The sequence below is a fragment of the Brassica napus genome, chromosome C7, assembly GCF_020379485.1.
Source record: "Brassica napus cultivar Da-Ae chromosome C7, Da-Ae, whole genome shotgun sequence".
NCBI lineage: Eukaryota > Viridiplantae > Streptophyta > Magnoliopsida > Brassicales > Brassicaceae > Brassica > Brassica napus.
This window is the reverse complement of record NC_063450.1, coordinates 556,653-578,905: the sequence shown is the minus strand read 5'-3', so window position 1 is coordinate 578,905 and position 22,253 is coordinate 556,653. Positions and strand designations below refer to the sequence as shown.

Genomic DNA, 22,253 nt, shown 5'->3' with positions numbered 1-22,253 from the left:
CATTGTAATTAGAGAAAGAAAACAAACAAAAATCAACCGAAGACTTTTAAAGTATATGAAACGAAAATTGGAAATAACAATTCTCTACAATTAAAGAATAAGACAATAAAATTGTAAAAATACAAAATAAAAAAAAAATATACACAGAAAGAAAGATTTAGTAAAATAAAATCATAATATAATTTCCATAATTGATAATGCTCAGTTATACTAAAAAGTCTAAATTTACAACATACACAGTTTTATTTACATCTTTAAACCTATTATCTAATTAAAATGATTCTAAAAAAAGTGCTAGCATGAAGAGTTAGAAAATATACGATAAAATATAATACATAACGTTAAAAATACATTATCAATGATCACTAAAAAATCATGTTAGTAGTAATAAAAATGAAATAACAACACATTTATTAAAACCATAGAACGGCACGCAACAAGGTGTTATTAAATATACAAACTACAAATTAAATATGCTCAACGCAAACACACATAAAAATGAGACATCATATTTGGATATATTTAAATAAATAATTTTTAATATATTATATTCTTCATAATTTTAAAATTACTTAAAAAGAAACTAAATTATTAAAAATTAATATACAAATAAAACTAAAGCAATATTTTGTAACGTCAAAATAATAAATGAATAAAAACTATATTATGTTAATAAAATAGATTTCAGATTTTAAAGACTTCTAATTCATGTAATATTACAAAATTCAAAATTTGTTTATTACAATTAATATTTTACCTTTAGATATATTAAAATAATATTCTAGATCGATATTTAATTGCCAGTTTTCAACTATTACACGTAAAAAAATATTATTAAGTATGTTTTTTTTAAAGGGGAATTTTATATTTTAAATAGTTTATTGGAATATTTTTTTTTTCATGAATTTATTCGAGATGAGATTCTGATCTTTTAAACTAAGATAATTTATGTTATATACATAATTATATTTTTTTTACATAACTATAAAATCTCGGACTTGATTATTCATATTTTATTAGTTAATTGTGTTACATATAATAGAAATACTTAATTCAAACTAAAATTATAAAAAAAAAAGTTCAATTTAAAAATTAATTATATATAATTTAATATACGAAAAAATCACATAGTGATAAAAATGATAAATGTAATAAATTTAAATATATGCTCGGAGGAGAAAGGATCTAGTTTGATTAAAAGCCCTAGTAGACTGCGTCAAGGCTTGCGACTATTCTCTCTGCATCTCTATTTGGTTTTCGTATCTTGGCAAATTAAGGATGAAGGGATTGGTGAACAAGCTGGTGTCCAGATCTCTCTCCGTCGCCGGGAAATGGCAGAATCAACAGCTTCGCCGTCTCAACATCCACGAGTATCAGGTTAGTTCCTTGTTGCGAATTTGGGTACGATATGTTTCTTTTGCGGTTGATCCACTGAGTGATTGATAAATGCTAGGAGGGAGGGAATCACATGTGCTTGGAAAATGTAATTCGTTTCTGTGTGTGTTTTTGGGGCAGGGAGCTGAGCTGATGGGTAAATACGGAGTGAATGTGCCAAAGGGAGTCGCTGTTTCTTCCTTGGATCAAGTTAAAAATGCTATCCAACAAGTTTTCCCTAACGAATCCGAGGTACTCTGTTTTCTAATAGAGAGCTCAATGTTATTTTGATCTTTTCCTTCACCCTTTTTTTTGTCTGTGTTACAGCTGGTCGTTAAGAGCCAGATCTTGGCTGGTGGAAGAGGTCTCGGAACCTTCAAGAGTGGTCTTCAGGGTGGTGTTCACATTGTCAACCATGATCACGCTCAAGATATTGCTGGTACTTTACATGGTGTTCCTTTCTTCTTCTTTTTCTCTACTGATTCAGATTTTTAATCGCTTCTAGGAAAGATGCTTGGACAAGTTCTCGTCACCAAACAAACTGGTCCTCAAGGCAAAGTTGTCAGCAAGGTTTGTGATCGCTTCTGTCTGCTTTGCCATTTCTCTTCTCTTCACAGTTAACTCTTACTCTATCCTTATCTTGACCAGGTTTACTTGTGTGAGAAACTGTCTCTCGTCAATGAGATGTACTTCTCCATTATTCTTGACCGTAAATCTGCTGGACCGGTAATATATAAATAATTTGTTATCCAATGCTCATGATTTTTCAGCAATCTCTATAACACTTTCCTTGCCTATTTCAGTTGATAATTGCCTGTAAAAAGGGTGGTACCAGCATCGAAGATCTTGCTGACAAGTTCCCTGACATGATTATTAAGGTTATATAAGACTGTTTGTTTATTATATGATCACCAGAAATATCCTTCTCCTATCATATAGGAGGTGTGTAATTGCTCTTTCTTTGAGAGATCTATTTATTGTTTTCTGTAGGTACCGATCGATGTGTTTGCAGGAATTACTGATGAAGATGCTGCTAAGGTTGTGGATGGTCTGGCTCCAAAAGCTGCTGACAGAAAAGATTCTATTGAACAAGTCAAGAAGCTATACGAACTCTTCCGCAAGACTGACTGCACAATGTTGGAAGTTAGTGCTCTCTCTCTCTCTCCTTTTTTGTGTGTTTAATATCTTTTTGTTGAACCCTTACTTTTTCTCTGTTAGATCAACCCTCTCGCCGAGACATCCACTAATCAATTGGTAGCTGCTGATGCCAAGTTGAACTTTGATGATAACGCTGCTTTCCGTCAGAAAGAGATTTTTGCTCTTCGTGATCCAACACAGGAGGATCCACGAGAGGTATGGTCCATTCTCTGTCTCTTGCATCTTACGTTCTTCACCAACAAATCTTTTTAATATCAAAAACTCTTAAAATGTTAAAAGGATATTATGAATGCTGGATAGAGTAACTAGTTTTTTTGGGTGGTTTAGCTGGTTTGTTTAGTCGTTGTTGGTCACTTCGATGGTTGGTTGGCTAATTCGTAATACTCCTGTGTACATAATAATTGAGGTTGATTAAAGCAGAAAAGGCTATATTCAACGTTTAGCTTTCTGTTGCACTTTTGATTTTATATTCAAGCTTTTCATGAAGTAAAGTATGTTTGCTTCTCGTAGGTGGCTGCTGCAAAAGTTGACTTGAATTATATCGGTTTAGATGGAGAGATTGGCTGTATGGTGAACGGTGCTGGATTGGCCATGGCAACCATGGACATCATTAAATTGCACGGTGGGACTCCGGCAAATTTCCTTGACGTCGGTGGAAACGCTTCTGAGCACCAGGTAACAAAAGTGTTAAGTTTTTGGTTATATCTTAAGTTGTAGATTTGAACCAGTTTAACCAAAGGTTGTGATTTTTATTTATAAAGGAAGGTGGTGGAGGCGTTTAAGATACTGACGTCGGACGATAAAGTGAAAGCAATATTGGTGAACATATTTGGTGGAATAATGAAATGTGATGTGATTGCTAGTGGAATTGTGAATGCTGCTAAAGAGGTAAGAATCTGAAAGCCATATTTCCACATATGTTAGTTTGCATTACTTTGACTGAGTTTCGTGTGAAACCAAACTACATGATAGGTTTCACTGAAAGTACCAGTGGTGGTTCGTCTAGAAGGAACAAATGTGGAGCAGGGAAAGAGAATCCTCAAGGAAAGTGGAATGAAACTCATAACGGCTGATGATTTGGATGATGCTGCAGAGAAAGCTGTCAAAGCATTAGCTAATTAAGCTTATCGAGGAGATTGTTTACTCTCTCTGCCCCTCTTTATACAAGAAGCTTTTTTTGAGAGTTTTTTTCTTTCTATGGTTCTCAACCATTTTTATGGTCGACGCAATCGCATATTGTTGCGGATATAATTTCTGAAACAGATCAATAATGAACTGGTCTCTCTTTACCTGTGTGATTCCATCAAAAAAAATCAAATCTGAATTCTCAATTATTAATGTTACAAGGCCTGATAGCTAAATTGCTTTTCCTTGGTTGCTTTGGACGCTACCAACAATATGTTTTCATACAAATCACAAAAGAACTTTCCTAACAGGGAAAACTGAAGAATTCTCTGATCATACTCAATTCTAGGGCTGGCCATAATTTTAAAATATTTTAAATAGTTAGAGTAAATATTTTTGATTTTTGTTTAATATTTGTTTTTATTTTAAATTGTTTTTATATTAGTATGAATCATTATTTTATTGATTGTTATTCTTTATTCAGTTTCATTCTCATTACAATTAACTAAATTTTTCCACACGATTATTAAGATTGTTTATTTGAAGTTTTATTCTGTTTTTTATTTTAATGGTGTAGAATTGTTGATATTTGTCCTTGTCAATTTGTGATGCTTGAAACTATCCTCTTCTTCATCTATTTTGGGGATCATTCCTCCACTGTAAACTTCTACTTTACTACACTATGATCTCTTGTTCTCATCAGAGGCTCTTGCGCTTTCTTGCCACTTGAAGCAACTCTATATTTGTTCTTCAGATGATTGGTCTCCACATCGTCCACATTTGTTTTTTCATTTTGTTTTACATGGTTAGTTTTTCTTGTGTAGTAGTTGTTTTCTCATTCCCAAATTTAGGTTCACTAACATCAAATCACGCCTCTTCCTCCCACTACTTTATGTCCCTTACTTCTTTCGAACCAGATTGGTTAGAGGGTTACTTTTTTGTGACTTCTTAAGTTTGTTGTTATCGTCACTCTCAGCTTCAGATTAAGAAGAGACACCTATTTTGCTTATATTATGTTTCTTTGTACCTTTCTTCTTCTCTTCTCTCCACAATCACTGTCAAAGTCAGAGCTGCTAGAGCCACTTTCATTGTCACTCTCGTGTTTACGCGCCATAGCCTTTTTGTTAGGGCGCTTTCTGCTATCATGACCATTTTTATTAGAGTCAGATGAATCATCTTATAAACTTTATATGCTCACATCAAGTTAATAAAAAGACAGGAAAAGTTTAAGTGAAAGAATCAGATAAACGAAGAGAAAGCAGCCACGTTTTGATAAATTGAGACAGCACCATATGAATTTTGTCGAAAAATATACATTAAACATATGGCTTGAACGATGACATGGCTTTATATCGACTTTACTTATGCAAATCTGATTTGATCAACGATTATTGTGATGTCAATTGAGTTTCTTGGACATTTCTTAATGTCTTATTAAAACTTGTAAGCTGAATTATATAAATTTAGCTAAAACAATGGATGTATTATTAATATGAGAAAAAGTATCAGGATCAATAATTTATGATTTTCAATCAGATTATAATCAAAGTAATGCTCGTGCTCATCCTTGATAGGTGTTACCTGTTACCTTCAGTTTAAATAAGAAACTACAAAAATATTAAAAAATACGTCAATTATTTAAGTCATTTTAAATAATTAAAAACTGGACCAAATTGTTATATATTCCTATTTCCTCCTCGCCGAATGAAGAATCTCCTAAACATAACGCATGCATTGGAACATTGCCAAGTCTCTCCAGTAGAAAGCTTTCAGGCTCTTTCTTGACTGCTTCATGCTCTGCAATTTCCTTCTTTTCCATCTATATTTCTCAGAGACCCTGAGAAGAAAACATCATCAAGAAAAAATATCAGATTCTATTCACATACCATACATACACTTGTCATCAAATTCAGTAATCAAATAATTTCCAGCTAAGCCACATACGGCAAAAGAGAAATACATTAGAACTTACTTCTGTTTTCTTTTACGATTATCCATGCCCTCTATGGAGTAAAACATCTAGGCATCTAGCAATGTTGGGTTTCCTAAAGCAAGAAACACCGCAATGAGAAGGTACTTTTCTGAAGTAGACATATGTAATTTAAACATTTCAAGTTCTTTACCGTTATCAAAACTTCAGCTAGCTTTATGTCTTCTCTCGACAATGGTGTCATCATCATGAAGGCGACTTGAGACTCTGACTATGTACTGTCCCTGCCATAAAAGCATGTGCATACAATGAAAACATATGAAAAGGCAGTCATGAAACTCCAATATTTTAACTTTATGCTGGAGTTTAATCTGTTATCTATACAAACATAAATCATAGGAGAATATATCTAATTCAATTCCTTAATCAAGAGAAAACTATCCAGAAAGAACAAAATATATCCTGAAGATTTGATTGTAAAAACATCTAAATATTTAGCATTCCTCTTTGCAATCTCAATAAATATGGTCTTCTCCGTAAACCTAATAGGAATGGGGCGATCGAATTAACAGAATAAAGGATTGAAGTTTTGATTTACTGGGGATGAAACTTAAATATTTATACTCGAATGAAACAGAATTGAGAAAGTTTCATAATCAAGAATAGAAAGCTAAATCGTTGTATGATTTCGAGAGGAGGAATGCTTACCTTTTTATATTCACAGGTACACCGCCTCCTGAAGAAATATTGCATTCAAGGCTTCATTGATTGAATTAATAAGGGATTTAACACGAAGTAATTGTAACAGAGACTGTTTCGGTGACTGAGACGAAGATCAGAAGTCGCGATCGAACGAAGAGCAAAGACGATCCCTAACCTTCTGTTAGACGGCGTGAAGCAAAGATTAGAGTCGACCCTGGCCGTCACACAGGATTGCTCAACATCAGGCCCAGAAAATAGCAAAGCCCGTATCATTTATGACTTTTGGAATAAATGAAACGCTGAGTTTGAGTCTTCTATGACACGTGTCGCCGCGAGAGAAAACGACTTATCTAGGTGGACGATGAGATGGCGCGTTCTGGAGAGAGCAAAGAGTACTTGCGCTAGCTAATTCGAGCAATTCAGCTTCATTTCTGAATCTGAACTCTTCCACAGGTAATTCTGAATCCGTGTCAGATAACACGTCCAAAGAAGTCGAATCATTGAACATAATCATCAAGGAAGAATCAGTAAGACGAAGGGTTAGAGCACAGTCCGATACAAAGAACCCAGAGACAGAGTACACTGCTCCGGCGATGAGCCTAGACCGGAATAGTATAAGACGTTTAGCACTGATGGATGCCACCATAATAGTACCCTGAATAATACATCATAATACATGTCAGATTTGAAAATATAAAACAAAGAATAACAAATATAATCACGGGAACCTAGAAGCCAATAATCAGGTTTAAACAATTATCAGAGTGTTCGTCAACTAACAGACATACCATAAAGGATTTACATGATTTTTTTTTGTAAAAACAATCAAAATAAATACACATTAATCAAAATATAAACAAATCTACAGCAAAAATGAACCAAACGATCGTATATAGAGAAATAATAGGCTTACATTCATATCCACTATGAGCATGTTAAGACGCCTGAGTTCACCACCTTGCTTCATTTTCTTGACCTCCCAGACACGCAATAATCTACACTCAACAGTGGAGAAACATGGGCCGGATTTCAGATCTGGTAAGTAAACCTTTGAGTTAGCCATAGCAAAAAGATTAAGCAAGCTGTGAAACGCTTGGAAGGGAGTGAAGAGAAATCAAGATAAAAACATACATATTTATACTGTTGAAGCTCAAAACGCATCTAATGAATAGGGGATGAGAGATTTAAGGTGATGTTTTAATATGATAGTTTTGGGTCATCACGATCCGATCGTCAGAAAGAAGGTGAAAGGTATTGATCTAAATCAAAAATCACAATCGATTCAATGTGGATTAACGGCTGATTGTATGGACCCTAAAAGACGCCTAATAATCGATACAGACGCCTAATAATCAGATACACTGATCAGTAAAACGCAGCGGTCTGATACTGAAGAGGATTTTTGTGCCGTGCGACTTTAGGGCCCACACGGTCTAGACAACTTGAAAGGCCATTTTAGAAAACATCCTAGACACTAAACGCATCGGATTTGTCATGACGAAACGGATATAGATAACACAATCTATATTTAACGATTATCCTTAACTTTACTTATATTTATAAAGATCTAATATATCTGAATTTTCTTTCGTTATATTAAGTACAATGAATGCAAAGTGAGTCATGAACATGATTATTTTCAAAAATCTTAACGATAACTATAACTGACAAAATCTGGTTATACTATTCTAAACTATTAATATCTTACTTGATGGTCTGACTAAATATATAAAATAGTAAAGACTCACATTATCTCTATATATATTTAAGAATATTACATAGTGCGCAGCTCTAGGTTCAAGAACTCGTAAACCATATCAAGATTTCTGCAATTCCAGGACTGATTTTTTTCATTTTATGGTATTAATATCTTAGTCGATGATCTGACTAAATATATCAAATAGTAAATACTCACATTATCTCTATATATATATCTAAGAATATGACATGGTGCGCAGCTCTATGTTCAAGAATTCGTAAACCATATGAAGTTTCTGCAATTCCAGGACTGACTTTACGAACACTGGTACAATGCGAATAGTCGAATCACGACCCAAAAAAATAAAGATCCAGATTTTAAAACATGTGACTAACCCATCTTCCCACCACAAACATAGTAACTAATACGAAGAGGTCAATATGCGATAACACTAAGTTAAAAAAAAAAAAAAAAAACTTTCGTAAACACATGGAGAATAATTATATTATATTGTGGACTACAGACGTACACTCATGCACATACCCAAAGTTTTGTAATACATAATATGAGTATGGACGTCAACTTATGCACATAATTATATTAGACCGTGGACTGTATACATACACTCATTAACGTACCCAGAGTTTTTGTAATCCATAATATGATTATGGACGTCCACTCACGTGCACAATTAAAATAAAACACTAAATATTTTCACACTCATATACATCATAACCACATTTTATTTTTGGATAGCAACATATATATACACATTTAATCACTAACATTCATTATCTCATCGAAATCAAATAAAACATCAACTTGTTTTTTTTTTTAAAAACTAATGCTAACTCAAGATAAAAAGCATTCATAACAACCATAAAGTAGAGAGTTTGCAAAAAAAAAAAAAGACCAACGTGAATGTAGAAAATCTATAACATAGATATAGGAAAGCTGAGAATAAGTAGAATGCGGAAACATTATTAAGATGCAGAACATCGAGAGATGATTATCGAAGATCCATCTCAAGCAATACGCGCCCTCTTGCGCACATTACCGACTGGCTCCTTTCCAGCACTCTTTGATGATTCACAACTGCCCTTGCTGACACCAGACTTCTCACGGTCGATCGTCCCGTTTGGCGCATCATCATCATCATTGTCATCACCCCCCTGTTACATTTAGATTATGATACGTTGCATATGCTAATGGCGAAATGCCATAACAGATATTGCACTTACATCATCGACAAAGTCCGGAGCTGGTGCACGCTCAACCTCATTGATGATACGTGACACGGTGAACGTCTGGTGATTGACGGTGAAGTTGTAGGATGTGACACGGACCTGGAACGTATAGGTCTTGCCTTCCATTCCTGCAACGAACGGAGGCATCACGGAATCCTCAGGGTTCACTCCTTCTTCAGCCTTGTCATCAAATGGAAGCATCGAGCGTGTCAACAACATTACATAGTAACCACATAAGTAATCAAAGTATATCTTACCAGTAACTGAACCGCCTCACTTGCCCTGAGACTGTGCAACCTAGTCATAACACCATCAAAGCAAACAAATGCCCCTTCAGCAGTATCATCAGTTACAACCATCTCAACGCGATAACTATAATAGAACAAATAAACCGAAGTGGAATCAGTGTGATGCAAGTGATCAAAAAGGCGACCAACTATCATATTTTAACAAATCGCTACGTACCGCAGAGATCCGACCGCATGAGGATTATTGCAACGCGCACATTCGAAAGAAGTGGCAGTGCGCTGCAACTTCTTGCTGCACTTAGAACACGCAACATAGCACCACCCTTTGTCCGCTTCAACTCGAGAAACTCTCCCAGTTCATAAGAAATCTATTTCCTGCTGCTCAAACATCAACATCACGTGCAGTCAAAAAACAATCTTTATACATAAACACACGAATGAGCTAATTGCATATACATAACTCATTACCTGGGGCAGATCTGTAGTGATAAAATTGTTAAGCTCAGCAATTGTCACAAGCTCCACCTTCGCATAAGACTTCAAGAGAGGTGCGGCGGACGGAAGACCAGTGTCTCTAGCCACCAATCTGACCATAAGTTCACGAAGTTAACATCACAAACTCTCAACATATGACTACATAATCAAAATAGACCAAGCTTACCGGTAAAATAAAGACTCCCCTGCATGTGTCTCCTTATCATAATAAACATGCGTTCCTGACGTCGCGTTGAGGAATAAACGACCTACACATAGTAGGAAAAATAACTGAAAAGAGAATTACACATATTAATATATGCCACGTACGAAATGAGCAACAAAATACCTCCAACCATCTTCGGGTTTATGCTTGTGGCAACAATCACTTTAGGATCACCACGCATGCCTCCAAGCTTCTGGTGAAACGAAACGGCTTGGGCGTCGAACAAACTAAGAGTGACAGACACATCACTGCACATATATATCAACAGATAGTGTAGCTAAAATGATTAAGCAACTATAAAAGATTTAAAAGAAATAAATTAAATCACTTTTCTAGTTTGACGGTGACCATGACACGGTTCTTGTCCTCCGGAGGGTCAGTCACGGTGCTCTTCACCGACACGATCTCACCAATAATATCTACAGTGTTCAATATTGAGATCAAATGCTCAGAGGCTAATCAGATAAAGCACAAAACCCATACAGATAAATATACATATGTACGATCACATCTGTACCTAGAAGTTGAGTGTTTGTATTGGCTAAACCAACCAACTCGGTTTGGTTACGGAACCGGAATCCCACTGCAGGTATTGGCGAGACCGGATCAGATAACACGTCAAACTCGGTGGAATCGCTAAACCGGATCATCAAAGAAGAGTCCGCAAGCTTGAAGTTCTGAGCACAGCGAGCCACATCAAAGCCAGAAACAGAATACATCGTCCCGGCGGCGAGCCTCTCTCGGAACTTTGGAAGCCGATTCGCGTTGATAGTAGCTTGCATCAAAGTCGACTGAAACAGATAAGATTTAGAAATCAGAAAACGAACGTAAACAGATCTAAGGAGAACAGGAAGAATCAAACTTACATTCACGTCCATAAGCAGCATATCGACCCACATCAGCTCGCCACCGCGTTTGACGTTCCTCGCCTCCCAGAACCGTAGAAGCCGGGCTTCGACGATGGAAGAGCATTTGTCGGGCTTTAGGTCAGATAAGAAGACTCTCGAAATAGCCATAGCAACAGGAATCAGAAAATCTCAAGAGAAAGAAGGAGAGAGTGCGTTGGAGATCTATAGATACTTACATATTTATACAGATCCACACTGCTCGGGATCAAAAGGTGCATCGAAGAGTCTGAGCGAGGGATTGAATTCAATTGGAATAAAGATGACGACATAACTCCGGCCGTTTCATCTAAGAGGGAGGAATCGCAGGCGTCACGCGTCGCCGGCGCAGAAAAGAGAGACGCGAGAGTAACGCGTAATTAGGGTTGGAGACGTCGATATCTTTCGGGCTAGGAGTGCAAAAGGCCCAGCAAAAGAAGATCGAACGAAGCCCAGACGAAAACGCGTCCCGTTTAATGAAACGCAGCGCTCCGTCTTTAGAGACACGTGTCAGCGCGAGATCAAGCAACTTACCCATGTGGAAGCTTACGTGGCAGCACCAGAAAAGATCAAACATGCCTTTATAATAATAGATATGATTACTCAATATAGTAGATATAGTATAATCAATTTTCTGACGCTCAAAGTATAATCAATATATATAAAAATATGTTTAGTTCGGATCGACGGAGAGTAAATATGGGTCGTATCTAAAATGCTACATAAAATATATGTTGAATCATCTACAAAATTGATAATTTGACTGATCTCTGTAACCTTTTCTCATTTTTATGTTTTAAATCAGTTTGTAAAATCAGTCATTTGACTGTTTCAATGATATTGATGTCATGCATGTTGTATACCAAGTTTCAACAATCATTTGACTAATCTATGGTGCACCAGTGAGAAATCTCAACTCATGTTCATTTTAATGTTCAGGTTTGTGAGATCGGTCAAATGACCAATCGTGACTTTTCTTTGTTGAATTTGATTGGTTATCTTTCAAGATATGCCCTCATTTCATTCATGTATTTATTCTCCTCTAATCTTCATGATATTTTTAAAAACTTAAAAACTTAAAAACTTAAAACTTAAATAAATTACAACATAAGACTGTAAATGTAAATAAATAAAAAAAATAAAACTCATGCTTTAAAAATAAAAATGGTAGTCTTTTTAAAACTAACAAAAATAAGTGTTAAAACATGCACAATCCACAAATATTAATATCTTAGCTAATAAATTATACAAATCTAATAAAAATTAAATATTAATGGATGTTTTAAAGTATAAGCAATTGGTGTTCTAAAATCTAAGAAGATTTCGCTGTCATCTTCCAATACTTAAAGTTGAATATTTTCAATGGAAAAGTATATCACATTGGATTAAAAGATCATCCAATCATGAGGCTGCTATTTGACATGTAATCTACTAACATCAAAACTATCATCTATTCAACTAGACTTTGTAAAATTTCAATCGGGTCATTTCAGTTAAAGCCCACTATCTTTTTAGCCATAGATGTCACCTACGACTCTTCCATCCCCTCTATCGTTTCAACGGAAACCCATCCCTAACCATGCAAATCTCCGTTTTAGTGTAGTTATTCCTCATTCAATTTGATCTTTTACTCCTACCTTCATGACATAACCGATATCCTTTTCACCTCCTTTGTTTTCCAGTTATATAAACCTTATCCTCGAACAACTTTCTACAACCTTCATTCAACCAAATGAAATAATAATGTCTATGATATTTGTTCCAATCTCCGGTAAGCCTCCAGTGGCCCTATGTTAATCCATTGTATCCCTCCGAGATAATGTTTTTTTCTAGTTATCTCAAAGAAATTGAGCCTTCCTTGGGCCATCAATTCGCGGGATGATCGGGACACTTTCCGGACCCGCTTTGATACCATGATAAGTTTCTTTGGCTTCTAACTTAAAACTAATTGGCGGTAAGTGGAGTGGTACAAGTCCTTTATATATTATTAAGTCCATTATATATGTTGGATCTTCTCTCCAACATGTTACCTCTTAAGATTGCAGGAAATTCTTAGGAATACTGACATGTATGTCCTTCCTTCTAGGTGCAAGTCGGTGTTCTATTGGTGAGTCAAATCATTCGATTCCACTTCGACAATTCTTGAATATTTGTATAGGGTTACAAGCCCTCTCCTTCAATTTCATGCCATTCGTTTCCATTCTTTGATGTTGCTAGTCCAGCGGCTTTATTCTGGAAACGTATTGACTTCAAAAGTTTGAAGGCCTAAACGCTTCAAACAGAAAAAATGGTCAGCACATGTTTGCAGTAGTAGGACGGTATAATAATTTCTGTCTGATATTCATGATTTCTTTCTTCTATTATGTTTTCACTTTCACATGTAGATTTTGGGGACCTTACAATTTGTCACCGGTGCTTTAAAGAAGAAACGTATCGACATACATTTGCACTGTTTGTGAAGAGGGATTGTATTATCTTCCATGTATAGAGAAATGGTACACTCATTTGTCTCAAGATGATGTCATGGAAAGTTGTTCTTTATGTCGTGGAAGATGCAACTTTGGCATATGTTTGCAGGGGAAAAGTGCCAATTTCGACCATGATATGATCATGGACCAGTCAAACAAAGAAGATAATGAGAGCATGGATGATCCAGCTGATGGAGGAGCTCTAGCCATATCTGAAGGTCCTATGACTCGAGCCAGAAGCAAGCAACTCAAAGAAGCCATTGGAGGATTACTTAAGACATCACTGAAGCAAGAAGAGAGTCCTGGAAGAAGCTTGATCAACCAAGACACACTTACCACAATTCAAGCCATCTCAGCTCCAAGATAGACATCAAATGAGCAAGTAACATATGTGTGCTCTTTTTTTCCTATCTTTGGTTTTGTCCCACTGGGTTTTCCAAAGATATGTTTTTAATGAGGCCATATGTTGCTTTCCTATCACTCATTTGATGATCTAAGTTCAAGACTTTATTTTAATAATTTATCTTTTGTTATTTTTAAAGACTATGGTTTATTTTAAAGCCCATTTATAGACCAATGAGCCTGTTCCTTGCCTTCTCTATAAATATGTGTCTGAAAACCCTAATAGAACTATCCAATCTTTTATTTTCAGACTCTTGTCTCTCTGTGTCGGCTGCAAGTCTTCTTGTAGATCAGAGTGTTCTTGAGTCTTTGTTAGTGTGTCATATCTAACAAAACCACAAGAGTGATTGTCTTGGTGTGTCATATCCAAGAGATTCACTTAGGAGTATCAAGGAGACCTCTCACATCTCTTTGTGTCACCATTCATTCCACAAACCTTGAAGCAGATTGAGTCTTTGATTCTCTGTTTGCAAGGATCTATCCCATTCCAACCAGAGAAGCATCCTAGGAGTATATTATGTGGTATCAGAGAAACTCTGGCTAGGGAAGTTCTCGTTTTCTTTAAGCTTTTACTAGATCTATTCATTTGCTTTCATAACCATTGCTAGATCTGAGTTTTGTTGTCTTATTTCTGTCGATCTGTTTCACTCTGAGTTCAATATTGATAGATCTAAGAGTTCCTATTTTAGATTTGTGTTGGATCTGCTCATCTCTTGTTATTGTTGTGTTAGTTCTGTTGTTTCTATCAGTTTATCATCAGATCTGTTGATTAACTTGTGTAAAACTAATAGATCTGTTCTTGTTTTGTCGAAATCTGAGAAAATAAGAAGTGTTGATCGTGTGTATTGAAAAGACTCTTGATATTCTTGTTGTTTAAGTTACAGAAAATTCAAATTTGATCCAATATTTTTCTTTTGCCGCCTGTTCATCTTTTGTTTTGTTTCCTTATTTGATTTCGATTTCGAACACTCTTACTGGCTGAGTTTGTTGTTGATCTCAGGTACCAATGGGAGATAACACAGAGGAAGAAGCAGCACTGATAAGAAGAAATAAAATGTTGATGGAAGCCATGACTGCTCAGTTGAATAAAACCATGTTGGAAAACATGACTGAGATGATGAAAGAAAGCATGAAAGAGATCAGAGATGAGATTAGACAAGCTATTGGTCAAGGTCACAGCAATGAGAGTTGAAGGATCCGTCAAACTCACACTCCACAAGATCATGGTGGCTCACAAGAGACTGATAACTACTATGAGCGTCACAGAAGTGAGAGAAGTGGTTCTTCATCATCTTCACGAGACAGTAGAAGGAGACATCGTCGTGATCATGAAGGGAGAAGGTCTTACCGTGATGAGCTTGCTGGTCTGAAGCTTAAGATTCCCCCCCCCTTCCATGGCAAAGTTGATCCAGACGCTTATCTTGAGTGGGAGAAGAAGATTGAAATCATTTTCAACTTCCAGCACTACACCAATGCTCAAAGAATCCAGATTGCTACAACTGAGTTCCATGATTATGCCTTGAGCTGGTGGGATCAACTGGTGACTACTAGGAGATTGAATCAGGAGTATCCAGTTGAGACTTGGCATGAGATGAAGTCCCTGATGCGTAAGAGGTTTGTACCGAGTCACTACCATCGTGATCTACATCATAAGCTGAGGAGACTTACACAAGGATCTAAGACCGTGGAGGAGTACTATTAGGACATGGAACTACTGATGTTGAGAGCTGGTATATCTGAGGACAGAGAGGCTACTATGTCAAGGTTTCTTGGAGGACTTAACCGCGAGATACATGACAGTGTGGAGATGCAACATTATGTGGAGATAGAAGAAATGTTGCACAAGGCCATTCTTGTGGAGCAACAGATCAAGAGGAAGCATCACTCGCGTGGAAACTATGGAGGTAGCAAGTACCAGCATTCTAAAGATGAGAAACCATCCTATCTGAAGGATAGCAAGCCTCAGCAGAAAGAAGAGACTAAGCCAAGCAGCACATCCAGCAAAGACAAAGGCAAAGCTGAAGCTACTAGTTCCAGAACCAGAGATGTTAAGTGTTTCAAGTGTCAAGGGCGTGGGCATTATGCTAATGAGTGCACCAACAAAAAGGTTATGATTCTTCTTGAGAATGGAGAGTATGAATCAGAGGAAGAGAAATCTGGGTCTGATCATGAGAAGTCTGGAGAAGAAAGTGAAGTAGAACCAGTGAAAGGAAGATTATTGGTAACAAGAAGGCTCTTGAACTTGCAGACTAAGAATGGAGAGCTTGAGCAGAGTGAGAATCTGTTTTACACAAGGTGTATGGTTCAAGGAAAGGTGTGCAGTCTCATTATTGATGGAGGAAGTTGTGTCAATGTAGCTAGTGAGACAATGGTGAAGAAATTGGGTTTGAAAATTCAGAAACACCCAAGACCATACAGATTGCAGTGGCTTAATGAGGAGGGCGAGATGAGAGTTTCTACTCAAGTGCTGGTTCCTATAGCCATTGGTAGATATGAAGATGAAGTCTTGTGTGATGTGTTGCCAATGGAAGCCAGTCATATACTCCTTGAAATACCTTGGCAGTATGATAGACGTGTGAATCATGATGGCTTCACCAACAAGCACTTATTTGAATTCAAGGGAACGAAGACTGTACTGGTGCCTTTATCTCCTAAAAAGGTTCCTGAAGATCAACTCCAGCTTCAGAAAAAGAAAGAGAAAGAGATAGACCTCAAACCTGATGAGAACAAGCATCACAACCTCTATGCCAAACAGGGAGATATCAAAAGAATTCTTCTCTCCCAAAATTCTATTATCTTGCTTATGTTTAAGGAGACTTTACTAACAGTTACTGATCACACACCGGATCATCCGAGTGAACTAGTCTCTCTTTTACAGGAATATGCAGATGTGTTTCCAGAAGATAGTCCCATTGGATTGCCTCCAGTTCGTGGGATTGAGCACCAAATCGACTTTGTACCTGGTTCAACACTACCAAACAGACCTGCATACAGAACTAATCCAGTAGAGACTAAGGAATTGCAAAGACAAGTAGAGGAGCTGATGGAGAAGGGTCATATCCGAGAGAGCTTGAGTCCTTGTGCAGTTCCAGTGCTCCTTGTGCCTAAGAAAGATGGGAGCTGGCGCATGTGTGTTGATTGTAGAGTAATCAACAACATAACAGTGAAGTATCGCCACCCTATTCCTAGATTAGATGATATGCTTGATGAGTTACATGGTTCTTGCATCTATTCTAAGATAGATTTGAAAAGTGGATATCATCAGATTAGGATGAAAGAAGGAGATGAGTGGAAAACTGCTTTTAAAACTAAACATGGCTTGTATGAATGGTTAGTTATGCCATTTGGATTAACCAATGCTCCTAGTACATTCATGAGACTGATGAATCATATTCTTAGGTCCTTCATAGGCATCTTTGTTATTGTGTACTTTGATGATATATTAGTTTACAGCAAATGCTTAGAAGATCATATAGAACATCTTAGGGCTGTTTTGGATGTTTTGAGAAAAGAAAAACTTTATGCCAATCTGAAGAAGTGCACTTTTTGCACAGATAACTTGGTCTTTCTAGGTTTTGTTGTAAGTGCAGATGGTGTAAAGGTGGATCAGGAGAAGATCAAAGCAATACAAGAGTGGCCGAGTCCAACTACAGTGGGAGAAGTAAGGAGTTTCCATGGACTGGCAGGTTTCTATAGGCGCTTTGTGAAGGATTTCAGCACTCTAGCAGCTCCCCTGACTGAGATAATCAAGAAGGATGTAGGATTCAAGTGGGGAGAAGTTCAAGAAGCCGCATTCAAACTCCTTAAAGAGAAGCTTACTCAATCTCCTCTTCTCATACTTCCTGATTTTTCTAAAACATTTGAAATAGAATGTGATGCCTCAGGAATTGGAATTGGTGCTGTGTTGATGCAGGATAAAAGACCTATTGCTTATTTCAGTGAGAAACTCAGTGGAGCTACTCTCAACTATGCCACTTATGACAAAGAACTCTACGCCTTGGTGAGAGCTCTACAGACTTGGCAGCATTATCTTTGGCCAAAGGAGTTTGTCATTCACACAGACCATGAATCTCTCAAGTACCTCAAAGGACAAAGCAAGCTCAGCAAGAGACACGCCAGATGGGTAGAATTCATTGAAACCTTCCCTTATGTGATCAAATACAAACAAGGTAAGGAAAATATAGTTGCTGATGCACTATCCAGAAGGTATGTCCTCTTGAATACTCTTGATGTTAAGTTGCTAGGCTATGAGCAGATTAAAGAAATGTATGAATCTGATCCTGACTTTCAAGAAGCTTATAATTCATGTGCTAAGTATGCTGCTGGACATTATTTTAGGCAGAATGGATTCTTATTCTATGACAATCGTTTATGTGTGTCTAATTGCTCTTTGAGAGATCTATTTGTCAGGGAATCCCATGGAGGAAGCTTGATGGGTCATTTTGGTATAGCAAAAACTCTTAAAGTTTTGCATGATCACTTTTACTGGCCACACATGAAACGAGATGTTGAGAGAATCTGTGGTAGATGCACCACTTGCAAGCTTGCCAAATCTAAGATTCAACCACATGGTTTGTATACTCCTTTACCTATTCCTACTCACCCCTGGAATGATATATCCATGGATTTTACTGTGGGTTTGCCAAGGACCAAGACAGGTAAGGATTCTATCTTTGTAGTTGTGGATAGGTTTTCAAAAATGGCACATTTCATTGCTTGCCATAAAACTGATGATGCATTGCATGTTGCTAACCTGTTCTTTAAAGAGATTGTGCGCATTCATGGCATGCCTAAGACTATAGTTTCTGATAGAGATACTAAGTTTCTTAGTTATTTTTGGAAGACTCTTTGGTCTAAGCTAGGTACTAAGCTGTTATTCTCTACTACATGTCATCCACAAACTGATGGGCAAACTGAGGTAGTTAATAGAATTCTTGGAACTCTCTTGCGTGCATTCATTAAAAAGAATCTGAAATCATGGGAAGAGTATTTGCCTCACTGTGAATTTGCTTATAATCATGCTTAGCATTCTGCTTCTAAGTATTCTCCTTTTGAAATTGTTTATGGGTTCAATCCCATCTCACCTTTGGATCTAATGCCTTTACCTGAGTGTGAAAGGGTGAGTATGGATGGAAAAAAGAAAGCAGAAATGGTGCAGCAGATTCATGAGCAGGCAAGAAGAAACATTGTGGAGAAAACCAAGCAGTACACTAAAAGAGCAAACAAAGGCAGGCGTGAGATGATCTTTGATGTAGGTGATAAAATGTGGGTTCACTTGCGCAAGGAGAGGTTTCCAAATGAAAGAAAGTCTAAGCTCATGCCGCGGATGGATGGCCCTTTTGAAGTCATCCAGAAAATCAATGACAATGTCTACAAGCTTAATCTTCGAGGTAAGTATGATATAAGTAATAGCTTTAATGTTACTGACTTGGCTCCTTTTGTTGCAGATGAGCTATATTTGAGGACAAATCCTTTTCAAGAGGGAGGGGATGATATGATCATGGACCAGTCAAACAAAGAAGAGAATGAGACCATGGATGATCCAGCTGATGAAGGAGCTCTAGCCATATCTGAAGGTCCTATGACTCGAGCCAGAAGCAAGCAACTCAAAGAAGCCATTGGAGGATTACTTAAGACATCACTGAAGCAAGAAGAGAGTTCTGGAAGAAGCTTGATCAACCAAGACACATTTAGCACAATTCAAGTCATCTCAGCTGCAAGATAGACATCAAATGAGCAAGTAACATATGTGTGCTCTTTTTCCCTATCTTTGGTTTTGTCCCACTGGATTTTCCAAAGATGGGTTTTTAATGAGGCCATATGTTGCTTTCCTATCACTCATTTGATGATCTCAATTCAAGACTTTATTTTAATAATTTATCTTTTGTTATTTCTAAAGACTATGGTTTATTTTAAAGCTCATTTAGAGACCAAGGAGCCTGTTCCTTGCCTTCTCTATAAATATGTGTCTGAAAACCCTAATAGAACTATCCAATCTTTTATTTTCAGACTCTTGTCTCTCTCTGTCGGCTGCAAGTCTTCTTGTAGATCTGAGTGTTTTTGAGTCTTTGTTAGTGTGTCATATCTAACAAAACCACAAGAGTGATTGTCTTGGTGTGTCATATCCAAGAGATTCACTTAGGAATATCAAGGAGACCTCTCACATCTCTTTGTGTCACCATTCATTCCACAAACCTTGAAGCAGATTGAGTTTTTGATTCTCTGTTTGTAAGGATCTATCCCATTCCAACCAGAGAAGCATCCTAGGAGTATATTAGACCCCAACAATTTCGGTCATGCCAAATACGACCCAAATAATTGATCAGTGCCAAATATGACCTCAACTCAATTATAATTCAAAAAAACTACTCGAACTTCTTAACACATGCTTAAATCTATGTTGACTCTAACAGAAGTTAGTCAACCGTATACAAAATAAAACGACGTCGTTTTGATATACGAGGAAAAGTGCCAATTTCAACCTCAACAATTTCATTCGTGCCAAATAGGACCCGAACAAATGATCAGTGCCAAAAACGACCTCAACTGAATTATAATTTAAGAAAAACTATCCAAACTTCTTAAAACGTGCCTAAATCTACATTGACTCTAACATAAATTAGTCAAACGCTAATAAGATAAGACGACATCGTTTTGATATATATATATATATATATTTAAATATGTTCATTCCGGGACTCAAACCTATGCCGGGATACTCTTTTAAAGGAGCACACTAACTTTTTGAAATATTATTACAAATTGAAATTTCCCATTATATAAACTACTATTCTTCTTCATCTTATCCAATTTAAAACTTTGGTGATTGCTTTTATATATTTTAGTTATTGTTTAATATGTCTAATATTTGTACAAGATATCTTAGTGAAAGAAAGGTAAAAGGCCTCTTAACATTTTTGAACAAAATATCAAAAACACAAAATATTAACCTTGAAAAATAAAAAAAAGTCAACTTAAGTTTAAAAATTAAAAATAATTTATAGAAGAAAAGTTTATAAATAAATTCAAAGTTTTAAGTATATTAAAGATTGCATAATAATAAATATTTTATTATTTATATTTTAGTAAGATATAAGTTTATTAAAGATATAATAAATAAAAAACATGTTAATGCATTTATATAAATCAGAAACAGTTATCACCAAAATTTTAAATTGGATAAAATGAAGAAAAATAGTAGTTTATATAATTTCAAATTTGTAATAATATTTCAAAAAGTTATTTTTATCTAGTTGTTAGTGTGCCCCTTTAAAAGGGTATCACAACACGGTTTGAGTCCCGGAATGAACATATTTAAAAAAAAATAATATATATATATATATATATCAAAACGACGTACGTCGTCTTATCTTGTTAACAGTTGACTAACTTTTGTTAGAGTCAATGTAGATTTATGCACGTTTTAAGAAGTTAATGCAGTTTTTCTTAAATTATAATTAAGTTGAGGTCGGTTTTGGCACTGGCCATGTGTTCGGGTCTTATTTGGCACGACTGAGAGTGTTGGGGTCAAAATTGGCACTTTTGTTTGTATATCAAAACGACGTCGTTTTATCTTGTTAACGATTAACTAATTTCTGTTAGAGTCAATGTAGATTTATGCACGTTCTAAGAATTTTGGGTAGTTTTTTTGAATTATAATTGAGTTGAGGTCGTATTTGGCACTGATCAATTGTTCATGTCGTATTTGACACGACCTAAATTGTTGGGGTCGAAATTGGCAATTTCATATAAGAATAAGACTAATTATCAAGTGGATTAATTAAAGTATGATTGTAATCTTAACAAAAAAATTATTATTTTTCCTTATTAAGATTCCCAATGTGGATATATATATACATTTTTTACAGACATCAAAGAATAAGACTAGGATTTTATCATGCTACAAGATAACATGTTATGTCATATATAAAATTAATGACCATCATGTTGACATATCTGAGGCTCTAAGGTCAAATGTAGAGCATGTCTTTTGGTAAGTGTCATCTTTTATATGTTGAAGTGCTATATGAAAATCTTGATGTTATTTGTTTTTTTTTATATTGAAGTGCCATTTGTAGTGAAGCAACCACTGTACTACCTCAATTGTTGACTTGCAGAAGCTGTCCAACATGGTCTTATGAACTTTGTATCAACTCTTACCAAGAGATCCGTATTGGCAAATTATAGTAACCGGCGTTGTTGGAAGGAGAGGATAAATTGAGTTATGTACAACATCACTTATCACAATGCCTTGAACATGACATGAACTAGGATCTATTGATCTCATGGAGCCAACATAACCAAACTGATGAAGAA

The 22,253-nt window shown here is 36.1% G+C and overlaps 3 protein-coding genes and 1 long non-coding RNA gene across 5 annotated transcripts; 1 reads left to right on the top strand and 3 right to left on the bottom strand.

Moving 5' to 3' along the window:
* The first annotated feature begins 1,135 nt into the window (after window positions 1–1,135).
* On the top strand, window positions 1,136–3,821 carry LOC106380702 (succinate--CoA ligase [ADP-forming] subunit beta, mitochondrial). Of its 2 annotated transcripts, none has more exons than XR_007326078.1 (11): window positions 1,136–1,377; window positions 1,516–1,626; window positions 1,702–1,813; window positions 1,880–1,944; window positions 2,023–2,100; window positions 2,178–2,252; window positions 2,365–2,517; window positions 2,593–2,727; window positions 3,043–3,207; window positions 3,294–3,420; window positions 3,505–3,821. XR_007326078.1 is itself a non-coding variant. In XM_048762554.1 (11 exons), the coding sequence occupies exons 1-11, from the start codon at window positions 1,279–1,281 to the stop codon at window positions 3,652–3,654; spliced, it is 1,266 nt and encodes a 421-aa protein (XP_048618511.1). In that variant the 5' UTR covers window positions 1,137–1,278; the 3' UTR covers window positions 3,655–3,821. The 2 variants fall into 2 exon arrangements, 1 of the variants encoding a protein (XP_048618511.1); XM_048762554.1 differs by having other exon boundaries at window positions 1,137–1,377; window positions 3,298–3,420.
* A 1,327-nt stretch (window positions 3,822–5,148) lies between these two features.
* On the bottom strand, window positions 5,149–8,727 carry LOC106379195. Its single transcript, XR_001275927.3, has 6 exons — window positions 7,421–8,727; window positions 7,203–7,324; window positions 6,296–6,944; window positions 5,781–5,871; window positions 5,630–5,702; window positions 5,149–5,494 (listed from the first exon to the last, which is right to left on the bottom strand). It is a non-coding gene; the product is annotated as an uncharacterized LOC106379195 (long non-coding RNA).
* Window positions 8,728–8,891: 164 nt separating this feature from the next.
* LOC106377768 lies at window positions 8,892–13,800 on the bottom strand. Its single transcript, XM_048762555.1, has 2 exons — window positions 9,230–13,800; window positions 8,892–9,160 (listed from the first exon to the last, which is right to left on the bottom strand). Exons 1-2 carry the CDS (start codon window positions 9,452–9,454, stop codon window positions 9,014–9,016), a joined length of 372 nt encoding a protein of 123 aa, XP_048618512.1. The 5' UTR covers window positions 9,455–13,800; the 3' UTR covers window positions 8,892–9,013.
* On the bottom strand, window positions 9,841–11,199 carry LOC106400286. Its single transcript, XM_048762587.1, has 7 exons — window positions 11,050–11,199; window positions 10,701–10,974; window positions 10,512–10,638; window positions 10,307–10,431; window positions 10,145–10,226; window positions 9,952–10,069; window positions 9,841–9,861 (listed from the first exon to the last, which is right to left on the bottom strand). The coding sequence occupies exons 1-7, from the start codon at window positions 11,197–11,199 to the stop codon at window positions 9,841–9,843; spliced, it is 897 nt and encodes a 298-aa protein (XP_048618544.1).
* Window positions 13,801–22,253: the final 8,453 nt, after the last annotated feature.

Bases quoted from the DNA above. Each gene is read 5' to 3' on its own strand.
- LOC106377768 (XM_048762555.1), bottom strand. From the start codon at position 9,454: ATGTTGTTGACACGCTCGATGCTTCCATTTGATGACAAGGCTGAAGAA. The intron at 9,161-9,229 runs GTAAGTGCAATA...TAAATGTAACAG, and splicing joins CTCCGGACTTTGTCGATGAT to GGGGGTGATGACAATGATGA.
- LOC106380702 (XM_048762554.1), top strand. From the start codon at position 1,279: ATGAAGGGATTGGTGAACAAGCTGGTGTCCAGATCTCTCTCCGTCGCC. The intron at 1,945-2,022 runs GTTTGTGATCGC...TATCTTGACCAG, and splicing joins AAGGCAAAGTTGTCAGCAAG to GTTTACTTGTGTGAGAAACT. The intron at 2,253-2,364 runs GTTATATAAGAC...TGTTTTCTGTAG, and splicing joins TCCCTGACATGATTATTAAG to GTACCGATCGATGTGTTTGC.
- LOC106400286 (XM_048762587.1), bottom strand. From the start codon at position 11,199: ATGGCTATTTCGAGAGTCTTCTTATCTGACCTAAAGCCCGACAAATGC. The intron at 10,639-10,700 runs GTACAGATGTGA...TTATCTGATTAG, and splicing joins TACAAACACTCAACTTCTAG to CCTCTGAGCATTTGATCTCA. The intron at 10,070-10,144 runs GTAAGCTTGGTC...ACTTATGGTCAG, and splicing joins GGGGAGTCTTTATTTTACCG to ATTGGTGGCTAGAGACACTG.